Source organism: Miniopterus natalensis, chromosome 7 (assembly GCF_054644295.1).
Source record: "Miniopterus natalensis isolate mMinNat1 chromosome 7, mMinNat1.hap1, whole genome shotgun sequence".
NCBI classification, from domain to species: Eukaryota; Metazoa; Chordata; class Mammalia; order Chiroptera; family Miniopteridae; genus Miniopterus; species Miniopterus natalensis.
Window position 1 is genome coordinate 7837304 of NC_142087.1, and position 17939 is coordinate 7855242.

General features: G+C 45.4%; 1 protein-coding gene across 1 annotated transcript in view; it reads left to right on the plus strand.

Annotated features, from left to right (window-relative positions):
* Positions 1-17939, plus strand: part of CHD6 (chromodomain helicase DNA binding protein 6) — a 169849-nt gene that overhangs the window by 119259 nt on the left and 32651 nt on the right. The window contains exons 21-26 of the mRNA XM_016219329.2: positions 1410-1612; positions 2293-2492; positions 3178-3337; positions 8623-8712; positions 10823-10926; positions 16334-16463. Coding sequence (XP_016074815.2) covers positions 1410-1612; positions 2293-2492; positions 3178-3337; positions 8623-8712; positions 10823-10926; positions 16334-16463 — 887 coding nt within the window. The remainder of the gene's footprint in view (positions 1-1409; positions 1613-2292; positions 2493-3177; positions 3338-8622; positions 8713-10822; positions 10927-16333; positions 16464-17939) is intronic.

Consider the following 17939-nt stretch of genomic DNA (forward strand, 5'->3'; position numbering starts at 1 on the left):
AAGGTCAAGTTTAGCCCTCTGGCCCAAGCCAGCATCCCATGGGACCATTTTGCCTGTTTCACCACTCCTGTGAAAGAAACACGAACACCGGGAAGAGAGGGGAAAAGCATGTTAAGGAAAAGTTTGTTGGCTTCGCTTCCTTTCTTTCAGTATCTTGAATTTGTCTGTTTCTATACATAAGAGAGATAATGGTCTTGGAATAAACCAGAGTTTGAGCACTGTCTCTGCCCCTGACTGCATGTGTGCCTTGGGCAAGGTACCTAACCTGACTGAAACAAGACAGAAGGAGGTGGTGATGCCCACTTTGCAGAATTGGAGATAGCGTTGGTGACTACAGCTGCCTGACCCAGTATGAGGTGCCCTCACCCCTTTTTAGTTTCCCCTCCCTCTATCTGGGACCCTATCACCTCACTGCAGGATGAGCATACATCCCCCCTTTTTTTTTTTAACCTATCTTCTCAGGTTAGTATTGAACTCTCCTGGACCCACAAGCCCCAGAGACAGTTCCTGCTGATATCCAGCTGATTCAGTAGCCAGCATCCAGCCTTAACTCTTCTTCTGTAGGATCACCAGGAGCTGTTTAATTCAACCTCTTTCTCCAAATAGGAATATGGTGCAGTCTTTCAGTAACCTGTGTTTTACCATGTCACAGTCAAGAAGTTACTCTGTGTGCAGGACAGTTGGCAAAAGGGGGAAGGAAAGGGTCTTATACTATAGACAGTAAGGTGACTGAAGCAGGGTCGACACTAGAAATTTATCTGGGCTGCATAGAGGCATATTCATGAGCTTAGCCTGTCTTTGGGAAGAGATGTAAGGGGAAGGAATGAGAAGCATGAAATGATGGAGACTAGAGAAGAGGTGATGGTCGTGGCCAGGGGAGCCACCAGGATGAGTGAGGCTCCTGAGCTAGGAATTACATTTTCTGTGAAAGACAAAAGTGGAAGGCAGAAAATAGAACAGCAGGAATGTGTGCTTGTCTTCAGAAAGTTGCTGAGCAGATGGAATTCTCCTACTCGTCCTGTCTCCAGAGCGCAGACTGCCTTTGCATGCTGGGCGGAACAGCTGGGGTGCACCACTCTAGTCTTTCTTGGCAAGAGCAGACTGCCACTCTGGGCATTGGGGGGCCTTGCCTGCCCGTAGCCGTTAGAATAACTGCAGAGACAGCAGATGGTGGCAGACAACACTGGGGGCTGGGGAACACGTCAACTTCAGCAGGTCCCAGAGGATCCCCTCTGCTTGTCGTGGACATAGCAGGTGTGCTGGGGAGAGCCTTTCCTTCTGTAGGATGAGACCAGGGTGTGGTTCTTTCCCAAATGTGTCCTGAGGAATGTCAACAATATATGTGTGTGCATTGTGATGGAGGTAGAGAGAAGCAGGGCTTTCTCCCCAGTGGTCCTCTCTGTTTCTAGGAAAGCTTAGTGATCGACCGACCTCGTGTGAGAAAGCAGACCAAACACTACAACTCCTTTGAGGAGGATGAGCTCATGGAGTTTTCAGAGTTGGACAGTGACTCTGATGAAAGGCCCACGAGGTCCAGGCGCCTCAATGACAAAACCAGGCGCTACCTCCGAGCTGAATGCTTCCGGGTAGAGAAGAACCTGCTCATCTTTGGGTGGGTATTGGCTTTGCCTGTTTGTTTTTGGTTTTCAGTCCCTGAGATTTGTCCGGTGTGTCTTTCCAGTCACCTCTGGAGTTATGGGCTCATGGAGGCTCTATTAGAGCGAGAGAGGCTGTGCTTTCTGCCCATGACTCCCCACCCCCCCGTCATTGTACACTCCCCTGCCATATTGTAGACATGCCATGATTTTCTCATATGCTTGTCACAGCAAATCTCTGCTACTAATTTGCTGCCTGGTACTGATTTCCTGCTTTTTACCCCCCAAGGATATATAAGGAGCCAGTGCAACAGATGTTACCGTTAAGGCATGATTCGTGCAGGGCTCTGGCTCTGGTAGAAATAGAAGGCTCTGGGAGTTCACCATTGCTTTTGAATACTGCAGCTGGACTCTGTTTTAATTCCAAATTTTTATTTCCAGTTCCAAATATTTTTGTCCCTCTCTTCTTAATATAGTGACCATATAAAGCTCTCAGTGTCCAGTGTCCAGATCACCTTAGTGGCATTTGGTATGCTACAGCATGCAGTCCTCCAAGGCCTTCCAGGACAAGGCCCTCAGGCCAATTAATAGACCCAACAGAGGGTGAGAAGCTCTCGGGGCTCCTGTTTGTCCTGTGCTGTTGAGGGCACGCATGGCCCTTGCTCCCTCCAACACCCTTCTGTATTTCCGCTCTTAGCTGGGGCCGGTGGAAGGACATCCTGACTCATGGGCGCTTCAAGTGGCATCTGAATGAAAAGGACATGGAGATGATTTGCCGTGCCCTACTGGTTTACTGTGTCAAGCATTACAAGGGGGACGAGAAGATTAAGAGTTTCATTTGGGAATTGATCACACCTACCAAAGATGGGCAGGCCCAGACCCTCCAGAACCACTCAGGTGAGAGGTGGCCTGAGAAGCACGAACTCCCCTGCACTTCCATCCCTCTTCTCATGTTGGCCCATGTTGCTGTGCTTTGGGGGACTTTCTTTCTCAGATATGTTTCAGAATGTTACCTGTGGGAAAGGACAGTTCTTTCAATTCCCCCTCAGACTCATCCAGTGCTACTGTGATGTTTTGTTTAGTATTATTGGGCCCTCTTAAAGGGCCATTCCTGCCCACTAACTTAAGCATCACACGGGTTCCTCTTCTGAGGGGCTCATGTGGGGGCTGACATCATGTGCTCCGTGGTTTATCTTTTGCATTTCACGGTGCTGTCTCAGCTCCACCTCTGTCTGTGCCTTCCCTGTGCTTGGCCATAGCTTACCTTCAGGTTTCAAATCCACTGTTTATTTTTCTTGGCTGCGTTGTAAGTTCCCAAAGTGTACAGGTTATAGTACACCTTTCTTGATCCTCACAAGGTGCTTGGTAAATTCTTATTTCATGACTGAATGGTTCTGGGGTTTCTTAAGTTAGAGTCCAGGCACATCTCTTCACCACCATCAGTCACTATTCGGTGGAGCGAGGAGTGGGATCTGTTGTCCAGGGCCACCACACACAGCCTGGCTGCCTCTTTGCAAGCCCAGCTCTGTTCTAACCCCCATGTTTACGCTGCTTTGTCTCATCGACTGCTTTTCTGTTTCAGGGTTGTCTGCTCCAGTCCCCAGAGGGAGAAAGGGAAAGAAGACGAAGAACCAGCTGCTGCTCCCAGAGTTAAAGAATGCAGACTGGCTGGCCACCTGCAACCCTGAGGTGGTCTTGCATGATGATGGCTACAAGAAACACCTCAAACAACACTGCAACAAGTGAGTGCGCCCCCTTCCCTCCCCTACTGGCAGCTCCATTCACTGTTCAGGTTCCTGGGACCTCTGCAGGAGCACGTGATGTTCCTGTACTGCCACGCAAGGTCTGGAAGAGCAGGATATGGGATCTGAGCTGGACCGTGATGCACGAGCTTTAAAGCCTTAGTAGTCCCTTTAAGAGTCTCTCTTCTCCCTCAGAACCTGACCTCTCTGCCAGAGCAGCCTGTACCCCCAAGGGGTTTTTTGACCTGACTGAAAGCGCGGTTAGGATGCTGTGATCTCACTGTCATCCTTTTCCTCTGCTCCCCTCTGCCCTGGGGCTACGTTAACATGAGCAGAAGACTGACCTTAGGAGACACCACTTTCAGCCCCCATGCCCATTGCTCCCCCTCCTCAGTCGCTGTTGCCATTAATGGTCTCCGGGTGCTGATAGACATGCACTTGAGATAGTATTCTATCCCTGGGCTGACAGCTGGGTAGGGCAGGGAGAGGCAGGAAGAAGGGATAGAAAATGAAGCTCTGTTCTTGTGATGTTTAGTTCTGAGGAGGTAAGGCACACAGCCACCAAAACAGTGACAATTGTTCACATGGAAATTTGCATCACTCTATAGTGTGTCTATTAGAATTAAATGGACCCTTGGAAACCATCTAATCCAGCTTCCGAGGTCATGAAAGAATTATATCCCTGGCATTCCTGGTAGGCAGCTAGAAGGCCTCTGCTTACACATCTCTGGTTATAAAGAGTTTAGTACCTTATGAATTAAGAGGTTTTGCTAGGTTTTCCCTTCCTCCCCATAACATTGACCTAATGCTTCTACAGCTGTTTGAGGGTGTGGTGTTTTTTTTTCTTTTACAGATGAAGTCCAGTCCTTTCCCTTCATTCTTCCAAATATTTGAAGATAGGTCTTATGCCCAATATTGTAATAAAAACTGCTGTGCACAAAGTACAGCTCTTTGGGGATAGTAGATCTCAATCTCAGAGTAAAGGTCACATGCTATTGATAGTAGAGCCTGACAGGTGCAAGACCCACTATCATGTTTGCTGTGACTGAATGAGAGTCACCATGTGGGAGTCAGAAAGAGGAGGCTGGCTAAGCAAGAGGACTTGTTGATGGCAGGGCTTTGTACAGCAGGCTAACTGAGGACTCTATTGTAAATAAATATTAAGCAACCATTATTTCTTGAACAAGTGAAGCATGATAAAAAATATGGTATTTGGGGAGAAAAATTAATATGGCAATAATTTGCAAGATGGAGAAGGTAAACCTAGAGCTGAATGGCTAACTAGAAGTGTTCTGTCATAATTTAAATATCGACCATAAGGACTTAGATTAGGGTGCTGACTAGAATTGGGGAAAAAGAGTCAAATATGAGGCACATGACTAAAGAAGAATCCATAATAAGTGATAAAAAATACGAAAAGTAGCTAGATTGCAAGCCTTATAGGCTGGGAGACTGGCAGTGCTTGTAGCCATGGCGGAATGAGAAACCTTATATTCTCTAAGAGGTGAAGAGCAGAACAAAGGACTCAGGTTTTGTTATGTTACAAATAGCAGCAACATTTGGCTGTTCTATCCACAGCCACAGATGTGGGACTGCAGCACTGAAAATGAGCTGGGCTGGAGGGGTTGACTTAGAACTTCCCTCTACCCCTGCAGAGATGATCACATGATGACCAGAACCAATTTAGACCTTTGAGGAATTCCTTAACATTTCTAATCACCACCCCAATACCTTTCCTGAGTGCATGCCTGACCCTGGGGAATCAAAGAATAATGCAGTAAAGTATTTCTCCCGGTCTGAGTTTGAAGATGCTGACTGTTGTTTATTATTCTGAAGCTAATGGAGCCACTGTCCTCTTTAGTTCTGGCCCAACAAGACCCAGAGGTCAGATTCAGTGTGGGAGTTCCATCAGCAGTATCCTGACAGGGTATCTTCCAGCCTCTTCTGAGCCTTCGGACTGATGGGAGCTTGCCATTTCTCAGCAAGGTTCATTTAATTACCAGATGACTCTAATTAATTGTCCTTCTGTATGTTAAATCTAAAATCCGCTTTCTTGAAACTTCCAGCGTTTGATCTTGGGCCCCGATTCTGTCCTCAGATGCAGTGGAAAACAGGCAGAATTTCTTCAGCGTAACTGGACTGTGAGCTCTAGATTGTGGGCTCTTAATTAGCAAATTTATTGCCACCCCAGTATCAGATAAGGGTTAAGATAGGCTCTGGAGTCAGGACTGCCTGGATTTAAATCCTGGCCCCATGGCTGACCAGCAGGTGAATTCTTGAACCTCTGAGTGCCTTTCCTTCACCTAGAAAGTGAGATTAATAATAGTCCCTACTAGTTAGCGTTGCCAGGAAGATTGAGCTGACACATGCTGGCACAGAGTAGGGACTCCAAGCATTGTTTGTCATTAGTGATACAGTATTTAGGGGCATGAAATTGTCATCTAAAGAACTTTACAAAGTTGAAAAGCAGCTGCTTCAAATCTAAGCTATAAAAAGTCAAGATAGTGATTATTCATTCGGGGTGGGGGTAGTGACTAGAAGGGGATACCAGGGGGCCTATTGGGGAAATGTTCTGCTTCCTGATCTGGATACTACATGCACATGTGTGTTCACTTTGTTAAAATCCCATCAAGCTTTAAGCTTATGCAAAGTGCACTTTTGGGAAGTATATTTCATATCAACAAAATGTGTTTTGTCTTGTTTTTTAAACAAAAGGAAGAAAGAGAGAGAGAGAGAGAGTAGAGAAGAGAGATGTGGTCCTGGCGAGGTAGCTCAGTTGTTTAGAGCATTGTCCTGATACTCCAAAGTTGTGGGTTCAATCCCTAGTCAGGGCACATATAAAAATCAACCAATGAATGTATAAATAAATGAAACAATAAATCTTTCTCTCCCTCCCTTTCTTTCCCTTTCCTTCTCTCCTTCCCTCCCTCCCTCAAATCAATAAATAAAAATTTAAAAAGAGAGAGAGAGATGAAAGAAAAAGCAATACTACCACCAAAATATTAATGGGTTTTGTTTGGCTAAAGTAAGGGTGTTACAAACTGCTCCAGTTCTCCTTCCCTTTGAGTTCAGATGCCAACTGGGATTATTATCTCACTCTGGGAGGAGGTAGCTCTCTTAGAGGAGTTGTCCATCTGTCCACTGAGTTGATTTGCTTCTCATAGGGAGAAGAAGTGAATACTATTGGCTTTAAATTCTCTTCTCTCATGCTATAGATATTAACACCTTGGTTTCTCTTTAGAGAAATAGACAGTTCTCTGTATCTTACATCTTTAGGAAAACCTCACTCTTCCTGAGCTAGTCAAGCAGGCAGGAATTCTCTACCTAAGACACCCTCGTTCTGATTCTTACTAAGGCCATCAGCTGCTGCCAGCCAGGTGGAAGGATCAGCAATAGTTGTAAATTCTTAGACTTCTTATTCTCTGAGCTTTAAAAATAAACAAAAAACTCAAAATTATTTGAGTTGATTGACAGCTGAGGTAAGAAATGGTGTACCTGAAAAGTAAGGGTTCTTTCCAATCTAAAAGTTAACACTTTGTGTGTTGCCACTTACAACTTGAGGCCACAGTGGCACTTTTTTTTAAAGTTTTTTTAAAAATATGTTTTTATTGATTTTTAGAGAGAGAGGAAAGGATAGAGAGATAGAATCATCAATGAGAAAGAAGCATCATCGATCGACTGCCTCCTTCTGGGGATCGAGCCTACAACCTGGGCATGTGCCCTGACTGGGAATCGAACCGGTGACCTCTTGGTTCATGGGTTAATGCTCAACTACTGAGCAACACTGGCAGAGCCACAGTGGCACTTTCTACCTGCATCTAAGAAATTGTGCTTTTTTAGAGGCCTCAACCCATTATTAACATCTTTTGAATAGCTAATACATATATGTGTTAAACAATTTTTTCAAAAGTAAGGTTTCCTCCAACCTCCAAATACCCTATTTCCCTCTCCAAAGGCAACCACTGTTAACCTGATTCTTCCAGACAGAGATACTCTGTGCATGGATTAGCACAGGTGAATGTACAGCCACCTTTTATCTTCCCTAGAATAATACACACCTTACACACTGTTGATGCTATCTTTCTTTTTTCTTTCTTTCTTTTGGACAACTTAACGTAGAGAATGGTTTTTTTATTGTTGTTGTTTTTGTTAATCCTTACCTAAGGATATTTTTTCCATTGATTTTTAGAGAGTGGGGAGGGAGGGAGGGAGGGAGGGAGGGAGGGAGGGAGGGAGGGAGGGAGGGAGGGAAGGAGAGAAACATCAATTGATTGCCTCCTGCACGCACCCTGACCGGTGCCAGGGATCAAACCTGCGACCCTTTGGTTCATGGGCCAACACTCTAACCACTGAGCCACAATAGCCAGGGCTGGGCTTTTATTTTTAATAGATAGTCTTTACTCTTGACTGGCATTAAGTAAGTTACAGATACTCTTCTATACCTCTTTGCAGCATGAATATGCGGCATCTCCTGGAACGTGGTCAGCTTCTCTGTGCCTGCCCTTACTTTCACCCGTTACTGCATCAGTGAGCCTTTCCCTCCCTTGCCCCCACTGTCATCCTCTGTGCTCTGATTCTTTCTCGGTTGGTGTCATTTCACAATTAGACTGCTGTGGGCTCCTCAAGAACAGGGTTAAGTTGTTTACTTCTGTTATGTATCTCACAGTACCCAGCATGGTGCAGGGCATACAGTGTTGCCCAGCAGATACTTGCTTGATTGCCTTGTCTCAAACATGTTTGGTGCCTTCCCTGTGGGGCTGGAGTGTGGTCCATGCAGAATCACAGTGAACTGAGCATCTCAGAGAAGAGACATTACTCTCACGGTATTGCCAAGAAAAGGACTTGAAGATGTTTGTTTAACTATGTACAAGTGAAACTGTTTGAAAGCAGCATCATTCACCATGACTCACTCTTCAGTAGACCAGTACCCAGCCTCTTGGAAGGCAGCTCTGCCAAAGAGGTCATTGCGGCCATAGAAAAGGGGTGAGAGCTCTTTTAAGGACCAGGAGGAATGCTGTTTCTGCTGCCCTTGCCCCACATGGCTCACAGGGTGACTTAACATGACTGATGAGATACATTTTCTTGTGTAAAATGGGGATAATCACAATAACATCTGTCATTGGTACCTAGTGTTTTGTTTTTCTAGCACTTTCTCGTGTTACTTCATATCACTAATGACGTAGGGATGCCCAGAATTTCTCTGTGTCAACCAGGGGACGGGGTGGCAGTTTACAGGCAGCTCCTGGGTTCTAATGTGTTTGCATTTATGTGCTTACCACTCATAGGGTACTTTTGCGAGTCCGGATGCTCTACTACCTAAAAGCGGAAATACTGGGAGAAGCGGCTGATAAAGCATTTGAAGGAACTCCTGCCAGGTAAAATGAGTCAACCCTAGCTCTCCATGGCCTAAAGTGCCTGTTCCTGGACATGGCCAATGTGCCTGTTCTTCCAGAGTCCCATGTTCCCACCACACCCATCAGTTACCTAGATAGGAGAGTGGACAGGTGGAGTAAGGACAATTCAGGGAGAAAACACTTTCTTAGAAACACAGCTTTCGGTGAGGTTTTAAGTTAGTTTTTTGTGCCAACAGTGTTGTAAAATCTCTTTCAAAACTGTCATTTCTCTACCTTAACTAATCATTGTACAGTGAATGTCCATTCCTTTGATATGCTTGATCCAATGGGTATACACCAGCAGTTTTACTCAGAATCCCATGCTTGGCCTTAGTACTCTCCTGCATTTGAATGCTTCTCCTTTATTTGCTAGTCCTCTCACCTCTGACCTGTTTGATATCTTGTATCTTGGTTTTGTAAAGTTTCTGAAGCTGTAGAATCCTGTGGCACCCTCCGGAGATTTAGGGGAATAAGGCTGCCAGGCTCTCAGCTGCCACTTGGTGAAGCTGTCAGATGGTCACAGTTTATAGGTGGGATTCCCAGGCAGCCCCCTTCACCTGCCCCACACATGCAGTTGGCTCCAGCCCTGTGCAATGCCTGTCATTCCCAAAGGACACCAGGGGTGTTGGTATTCGAACTTGGCCTTGAGATGACCTGGGGCCATGGTTTCTTCTTTTTCCTCCTTTCCATTGGGCAGTGCTAGTGGTTCTAGTAGTCATAGGAGCACTGAAGAAAGGGAAAGACAGAGGACATCGACAGCCCTGTCCTGGGGCAGTTTGTAATCCAGAGCAGTCAGCACAGTGACTATGATTACTTGATAGGCTTTCTGTGGTTACTGTAGTCATTTTTAGGAAGAATAGGGAAGTTGAGTGTTTGGTAAACAGGTTCAATTTGTGAGTCATATAAATGCAGCAGAATTCAACCCAAACATTTGTATTATGTGTTACCTGCCACAAGTTATCTGAATTTACTCATCCCTGGATGTGCTTTCTTAGAGATGTAGATAGATGGGAGCTAGGTAGAACATGGACAGCATGAATCCATAGCCAACACTTCCCTTCTTTCCTTTGCTTTCCTCAATCCTGGCTCTCCCTGGTCCCATTCAGGTTTAATGTCTTATTTTAGAGAAGTTGCCATAAGAATACATAATAGTTCATCCCAGAAGAGTCATCAGCCCACTGCATCATGCAGGCAGAGCAGTGGGCCCTGCAGTGGAGCCAGATAAGGAACACTGCCTGGAAAGATGGGGCTGGGGGACACCATCCCCACAGGGGAGCTGGGCCTGATGGAGTAAGAAACTTCAAATGCTACAGAGAAGCTGGGAGGTGGGAGAGAGGAGCCATATAGGTAGGTGTTCCCTCCCGGGCTTAGACAAATGAAGATAGTGAGCTGAGAGTTCATGTGAGCTTTCAGAACATGGACAGAAACTGAGAGAGGGGCTGATGGTACAGGCCTGCTAATCCCCTCAGATCTACTCCTTAGGGCAAGTTATCGTCATCACTTTGGTCAGGAGCATTGATCACTTTTGACCCTACAAACCATTAGCAGACCACTGCCACCTGCTGTGGCCCATGTCCTCTGAAGGGCTCTTCCCATCCTGCATGTTCCAAAGCCCACCATCTTGTTCTCAAATGAGCTTAAGACTCTGCATGTTGTACCAAGATAATTTGGACACTCATCTTCTCGGCATTTTATCATGTATAAATTCAACCATCAAGGGGTGTTCTACCTTCAGATGAATGATATATAGATGGATTTTGCTGTAGTTCTCACTTGAAGATGCACATCAGAACTACCTTGTACATGTAGATCCCAAGGCCCACACCCCAGACCCACTGACAGTGAGGGTTCTCCAAGAGGCGTGTCAGTCAGACTGAGGTGTAGCCTGGGAGTCAAGTACATATGCCGAGGTAGCTCACTGGTTGAGCCTGATGGAAAGCCCCGGTTTGGGAACCTTGGCACCACAATCCTTGGTGCTTCGTGTCCAAGCATGCAACTAGGCATGTGGCTTACTACCAGGGTTCAGCCAGTAGCTCTGACGCTATCTCCTGTTGGGTTGAAGGAACTCTGAGTCGCGCCCTTCCTTCCGCAGGGAGCTGGAAGTGCCTCTGCCTGACATCGATTATGTGGAGATCCCAGTGGACTGGTGGGATGCTGAGGCCGACAAGTCTCTTCTGATTGGCGTATTCAAACATGGTGTGTATTTCAGTGAATGTTTCTCCTTTCCTGAAAACTCCGCAGTCCTGTGGTACATCTGTCTTAAAAGTAGAACCTTATATCTGCCCTCTCAGGACTTCAACCAGATGAATGTGGAGTCACAGAATTACAGTGAATGTTAGTGTCCATGAGGAACTTGGAGAGGGTTCCTGTGGCCATAAAGACCTTGTATCTTCCTCACACTAGCCTGTCTGTATGCTCAGGCAGGACTGCCTCATGCACTCTTACTCTTATTGTCCCAACGTCTGGCCTAGTGCCTGGCATGTGGTAGGCACCTAGTGTTTCTTGAGTGAAGGAATAAATGGGGGGAAATGTTAAGGTTTAGCATTTCATATGTATACAGAATTCTGTGGTCATCCCAGATAGCCTACACATTTCTAGTTTACCCCATTGGGTATAAAAACTTGAGAACAGAAGATGGCATGGACATCCTTTTTTATTATTATCATAGTTTTTTAATGTGGTAAGCAAGAGACTAAGGGGACTCAGAAGTTTTTGAGTAGCTTTCTTCACTTCTGGCACTGTTCTCAGCGCCTACCCTTGCTGTTAGCCAACAGTTAAAATGAATGATGAAAGCGCCAGATAACAGTCACTACTGTGCCTGATGCACACCTTCCCTGCCAGGCGAATTAACTGGAATATTAAACTAGAGAGCAGGGTTTAGAGTGGGAAGACTTAGTTACACCTGGCTTTTGCTGTCAGCTCTGCCACTTACTAAATGTCTGACCTTGGGCACATAAACATCTCTGACCTAATCCCTTACCTATACAAGGGGAAGACCATCAAAACAACCAACCTGGAGGTTGTTTGAAGATTAAGTAAGACAATATTGGTAGACTGCCTGGAACAGTGCTCGGTACATAATAGATGCCTGACGCTGTTCTGTTGTCACTCCTACTCTGCCTAACACATGCCCTATGAGTAGGATTCTTCTACACTTACAGGCTAACCAGTTGCATTTCCTCCATATCTTCAGGCTTCATGTTCACGGGTTAAGCCAAACACGGATCAAAAATATGTTTAAAAAAAAGTCCCAGACATCTATAGTACTTTCAAAAATAAAGATAAATTTTAAAATGAAAAAAAGTCCTAGAAAGTTCCAAAAAGCAGTACTTTGAATTTGCCATATGCCAGCACTACAGTGAATCCACATGTCTGAAGTGTTGTATAGCTCACCCTGCTATAGCTATGCAAACACAGGTTTGACGCAAATGCTGCGATGTTTTATATAAGGGACTTGAGCTTCTATGGATTTTGGTATCCTCAGGGGTGTCCTAGAACCAATCCTTCCTGGATACTGAGGGATAACTGTACACATTTTAATAAGGAATCCCCTCCAAACTTGGATTCTGGTGTTAAAAGTGCAGGCTTCAGGAGGTCCAATGCTGCTGAGAGCTCTTTCTCAAACCGCTGGGTTAGGCTGGAACAGTGCTGCCACAGGACCCCCTGTGATTATAGAAATGTCCTTTTGTGCACTGGAAGCCATCTACGAAGGAGCCGCATGTGACTGCTGAGCACTGGAAATGTGACCAATACAACTGAGCAATTGTATTTTTAACTTTATGTAATTGTAATTAAAGTAGCTATGTGTGTCTCCTCTGTTAGACAGCACAGGGCTAGAACTCAGCTCTAAAGTGGAAGGGAGAGGCATGTGATCTCCCTATTAAGCACAAGGGGCCACTGTGTAACTGACACTTGGTTTAATGTAATTTTGGAAAGAACCCAGAAGTAGACAGGCTGCTGGAGGCAACCACATCCAGAGCCTGTGAGCTTGGTGTGTGCAGGAAAGCCCATGGACCTTGTATCTCATTGCAGTTGTGGCTATGGAGCACATTGCCAGGTTCCTGATGGAGACAATGTGAGGCCAAAGGGGGATACAACCTGCAGTCCCAGCAGTGTGGCAGACAGAATTTACCTGCTTCCTCTCCCTCCCCCAACCCAACACACTCACCACAGACATATGGAAAGCCTAGGTGAATTATGACAAAGTGTTAAACTACCTAGCTAAACTGAAAGGAATAAAGGAAATCCCCAAATGAAGAGCTTACTTTAAAGCCAGAACTGGAAGCTTAGGAGCTGCTGTTAAACAGCAGCAGACCAGACCAGAGGATCTGGGTGTTTAATGCCCACTGAAACACGAAACAAGCCCCTCCAGGAAAGTAGGGGAAGAACAGGCTCTCTGGCCCAGGGAAGCAGAGCTGGAAGAGCATGCTTCTGAGAGATAAAGAAATAGAGATGTGAAAGAGAAGATGAGATGGAAGGTAGAATGAGATTGACATCTAAAGGGTGAAACAAGATATCCCGGGCAAATACTGATAACTAAGACAAAACAAAAACCTGCTATGGCAAAGTCACTATCATACAAAAAGCCTTCAAGGAAAAAAGTATAATTTGGGATGAAAAGGGTCATTACACAATGATGGTAGGTGTAATTCATCAGGAAGATGTGGCTTACAATGTAGCCTCAGAATACGTAAAAGAGGACAGGACTCTCAGGAGGCCCAAGTTCCTTTCTCTCCCAGGAAAAGCAAGTTAATACAGGCACCACACCTGTTAGTTCCATAATCCCTACAGGGATCTCTTAGTCTCATATCAAAAGTGGTGTAGGGTTAACTAGATGATGTCTAAGGTCACTTCCAAATCTAAAACTTTTCACTATGAAGCAGGTGGGACGGGGGCTGTAATAAGTTAATTCCTAGGGTTTCCTGAGCACACCTGTGAGACCTTAAGATGATACAGTATATCACCCATTCCGTTCAGATTCTCCCAGACTGCTGGTTGAGGTGAACTTGGGTATTCAAAGTCAAGGCTGAGGGGCGGGTTCCAGGAAGGTCTGTGCAATGCCTGCAGCGCCCACTGTGGTATATGATGAGTTTAGCAGACACCCTATAAATATGAGGAAAACCTAGTGCTAGAGGACTGGTCCTGAGCCATACAGGCATACTAGCTCACTCTTGGATAGGACCAGACCCTTTTAGTTGGATGGTAACATTGGATCAACCGAGACTAAGTTGGACAGATGCCTTTGGTTGGCTTCATGGGCCCAGTCTCCTTGGAGTTTTCAGTCTAAATGAGATCCTGTCCTGGCTAGATGTTGCCTATCAGACATCCCATGATCATAGGCTCAGATCTATCCCCATCTGGGTAACACATTTCACCACCCCTGTGTAGCTTAGCCACAGTATAACCAAGTCCACACTACATGTCTTACCGGTGACGGTCAAACTCCCAGATACCCAGCAGCTGGTGGATATGTGACAGTTTCAGAAAGCTGAGCTGTCTGGTGTTCACCTTTCAGGACTCTCTGTCAGGAAGCCTTCCACCTCACCCCCATGCCTTGGGGGCATAAGTATGAGTCTAGTGCTGCAACCATTTTCTTTGCTAACACATACATAGCTCTTCATTGTCTGAGGCTTTATGGATCTGTTAACCACCCCTACACCCCCCCCCCCCACACACACACACATAGCCTTCTACAACTCTGCTTAGATCAGAGGAGTATAGCCATGGTTCCATCTCCATGCTGACCCCCATGGAAGAATCGGTTTCCTGCAATGAGGATGGCCCTGTAACAAACCTATTCTGAATGATCCTCTTGACAGCTCTGTTACATTAAGCGACTTCCTTGCATTGCTGTTACAGCACCTCTTCTCTTCAGGACAGTTGTCAGGGTTTTCTAGGGAACTCAATCAGTCACACTCTTGCTCACCTCCAGCTTCATAGCAGATTGAGAAATAGAAATGTGGCATCTCTTAACCCACATATGACAATAGAAAGTGTGCAGAGTGGAAACCCACCCAGGTAGCAGGCACCTGGAGGAACCTAGCCTGCCTTGTGCCTGTCAAGCACAGTGCGTGCAGGCAGGACCCTCATGGACAGTTAACCTCCCTCAGTAGTGAAAGGTCAGTGGAGGAAGCTTCCACCATCTCATCTATCAGGTAAAGCACCCATCCTTTCATGGGGAGGAGCAGGTGAGACAGTGGCAGGATGTCTTTAAGACAGCAGGAACATCGAGGACATTTCAGTTTTGATGCGAGCTGAGGTAGAATATAGGCACAGGATGAGAATGGTTCTTCTACAGTGATTATTGGAAGAGAATCTGGGCAAAACAAACTCATCTAGTCAGTTGTCGAGTGTGTCTGTTAGACCTGTGGTCAGTACTGAATATATAATAATAAGTAAAAACAGGCACAGATTCTTCTCTTAGGAGCCCACTGTCTCATGAGAGAGACATAGGGTAAGGAATAAGTGACTAAACATAAGACACCCTAGTTTCTCCTGCCATATGCCTCATGTGGGCAGCACCTGTCGTTGAGATGGAAGAGTCACTTGGATTAAAAGATAAGAGTACCTACCATAACTCCTTAGATAAAAAGTACCAGGTGCCACCTACAGGGTGAAGGATAGAGCCGCGTCAAAAGTGACAGAACAAAAACCCATATAGAAATGACATCTAACAAAGTAAAATCAAGTCTGTTATTAGCACCCAAGTGGGTTCTCATTTCAGATACAGCATCTTCCATCACCTGTGATGGGGTCTCTTTGTACATACTACCGAGCTAGAAATTGACTTTGGTTGCTAGGAGCAGCATGGAAAGAATTTTGATGATCATAAAGGAGTTCCCGCCCAGTCTAATAAAATAAAATAGATTTGGATCTTTTACATGACCAAATCCTGTCTTATTATGAGATTACGTTAGATTCAATGAATTAATAACAAATTCTCGTGCATGGGCTTTATCAAAGTAAAAGTGTATCTTTTCATTGTTTTGCCTCCCTTTTGAGGTCTCTCTTCTGAGTCAGAAATTTTCCACTTGTTTTTGACTTTGGGGATGTAGTGAGGGGCAGTTCCAAAGCCCTCCCAGTGGATTTAGAATTTTGTACTGAGTTTGTGAATAGAGAGGCAGCTCATCCCTTTTAACCCAACTAATGACCACAGTCCTCTTTATATTTCATCCTTTGCATTCATCACTATGTCCGCTGTCCTTTTTAACACACGGTATAAAATTGGACTTGAAGAAAACAAGGTCCATGCAGGAAGTAACAAGGTCTCCATAGTTGGGTAAGGGAAAGAAATTGTAAAACCAACTTGCCTGCTCCCCTTTGCTGTCCAAAAGAGGTACGCAAGTGAGAACTGTGTCTGTACCTGTGTCTCAGACACATAAGGTTGATAAAGCTTTCATTTCTGGCCAAGCACTACCTGGGGGTGTCTACTTTAGCTCAAGGGTCTTCCCCTGATAGGAAATCTTAAAGGATCCAGTTAATCTTAAATAAGTATTTTTGTTCTGTTTCTACTTAATAAGGGAAACGAAAGACTGTGTAGGGCCCAGGGCAGATACTGTGAATTCTGACACAGCTGCTGACATTCCTCATTGCTCCCGGTCAGGGTACGAGCGGTACAGTGCCATGCGAGCAGACCCCGCCCTTTGCTTCCTGGAGAAAGTTGGGATGCCAGATGAGAAGTCCCTCTCTGCAGAACAGGGTGTTACTGACGGCACCTCAGATACTCCCGAAAGGTGAGAAGCTGCATAAGCCAACTGTGATACAACTAATATGTCCTGCCACAAACCTGTGACCCCTTCCACGTATGTCTGGTACACTGAGTCTCTTCCTCAGTCTGGCATCTCCCTTAAACCTTGCCATGCTAGGGCAGCCTTCCAGAATGGCTGCTTTGGTTACATCCGGTTACATCTCAGGCCTTTTTTTGACTTCTAAGCACTTTGAACCAAGTACCAGTCTATCCTTCATGGGTTCCCCAAGCTGCTCACCATCCTCATCTCTTACCTGGTCAGAGGATTCTTGAGGAAGAATTCAGACCTCCCATACCTGGCAGAAAGCTCAGAAGAGACACAAGTACAGGCCTCCTGACCCTGGAATTCTTCAGGTGAAATTCCAGCATTAAGGGTCGCATGGCCCATGGCTAAGGCAGATTTACAGGTGCTCGACACTCATGGTATTTAGGCCTTATTCCTGGGTTGTGTGCAGAAAAGTATGGAAGCATCCTGGTTGGCTGAATTTTATTTACTGTTGGTATAACCTCCAAATTTGTAAATTCATAGGAAAGCTAAAGAAACAACCAAAAACTGGTTCTCCAAGATATATGTACATATATTTAGAAAATATAGCATGTATGTCTTACTTTGTGTTTAGTAAGCTTTTGACATGATCTTTCCCAAAGTGGCAGATACTACTTTTCATTGCCTGGGGCTGTGGCTAGTCTTGAACATGAGGGCGTGGCACTGCCAGGAGCCCTTCACTATCTGCTAAGGCCAAGAAAGCAGTGAAATGCTTTTTCTGTCTGTCCTTAACCCCTGATTAACACTTTAGCTACCATAACGTTTTCTACCAAAAGGTGTTTCCTCTGAGCACATAGTAGATGCAGTCAGATGTTAACAAATGCCCAGGTGGCTGGTGTGGCTCTTGTTAGATTCACTGCGTCAGGGAAAACATTGCCTGAGTGAGGTAGCTGTATGCAGCATGAAGTTCATTTTTTTATAGGCTGGCTGCTCTTTCTGTGGTTAAGCAGTGAAGGTAGGAAGTTCTCCTGCCTCCAGGATCTGCACAGCAAAGATAAGAATATTTAAGACAAGAATAGTTAAAAGGCAGTTTTAAAAGGAGTCATGGAAAACAGACAGACAGCAGCAGCAGTTAAGCTCACAGGAGAGAAGACTTTTGGCAGCTAACCTAGAGGCAAGTGATTGGTGATACAGAGGACAAAATATCCTTTCTTGGAAGTTTCGGCAGGCTCCCTTTCAAGGAAGTGACTGCTGCCAAGAGTAAGCAGTTCTGTGTGAAGATTCATCTTATTGCTGTCTGGGGGTTGGCACATCAGGACTGGCTTTGTTTGCACAGCCTTCGGTCTCCAGGGTCTTCTTTTATCAAGCCACATATTCAGATAACCCTTGATGGGTAATAATTACTTTTTTATGATAGAATCATTGTTGAATAGCTGACCTCTCTACTGAATAGATGCTGAAGTCTCAGTCCGTTGG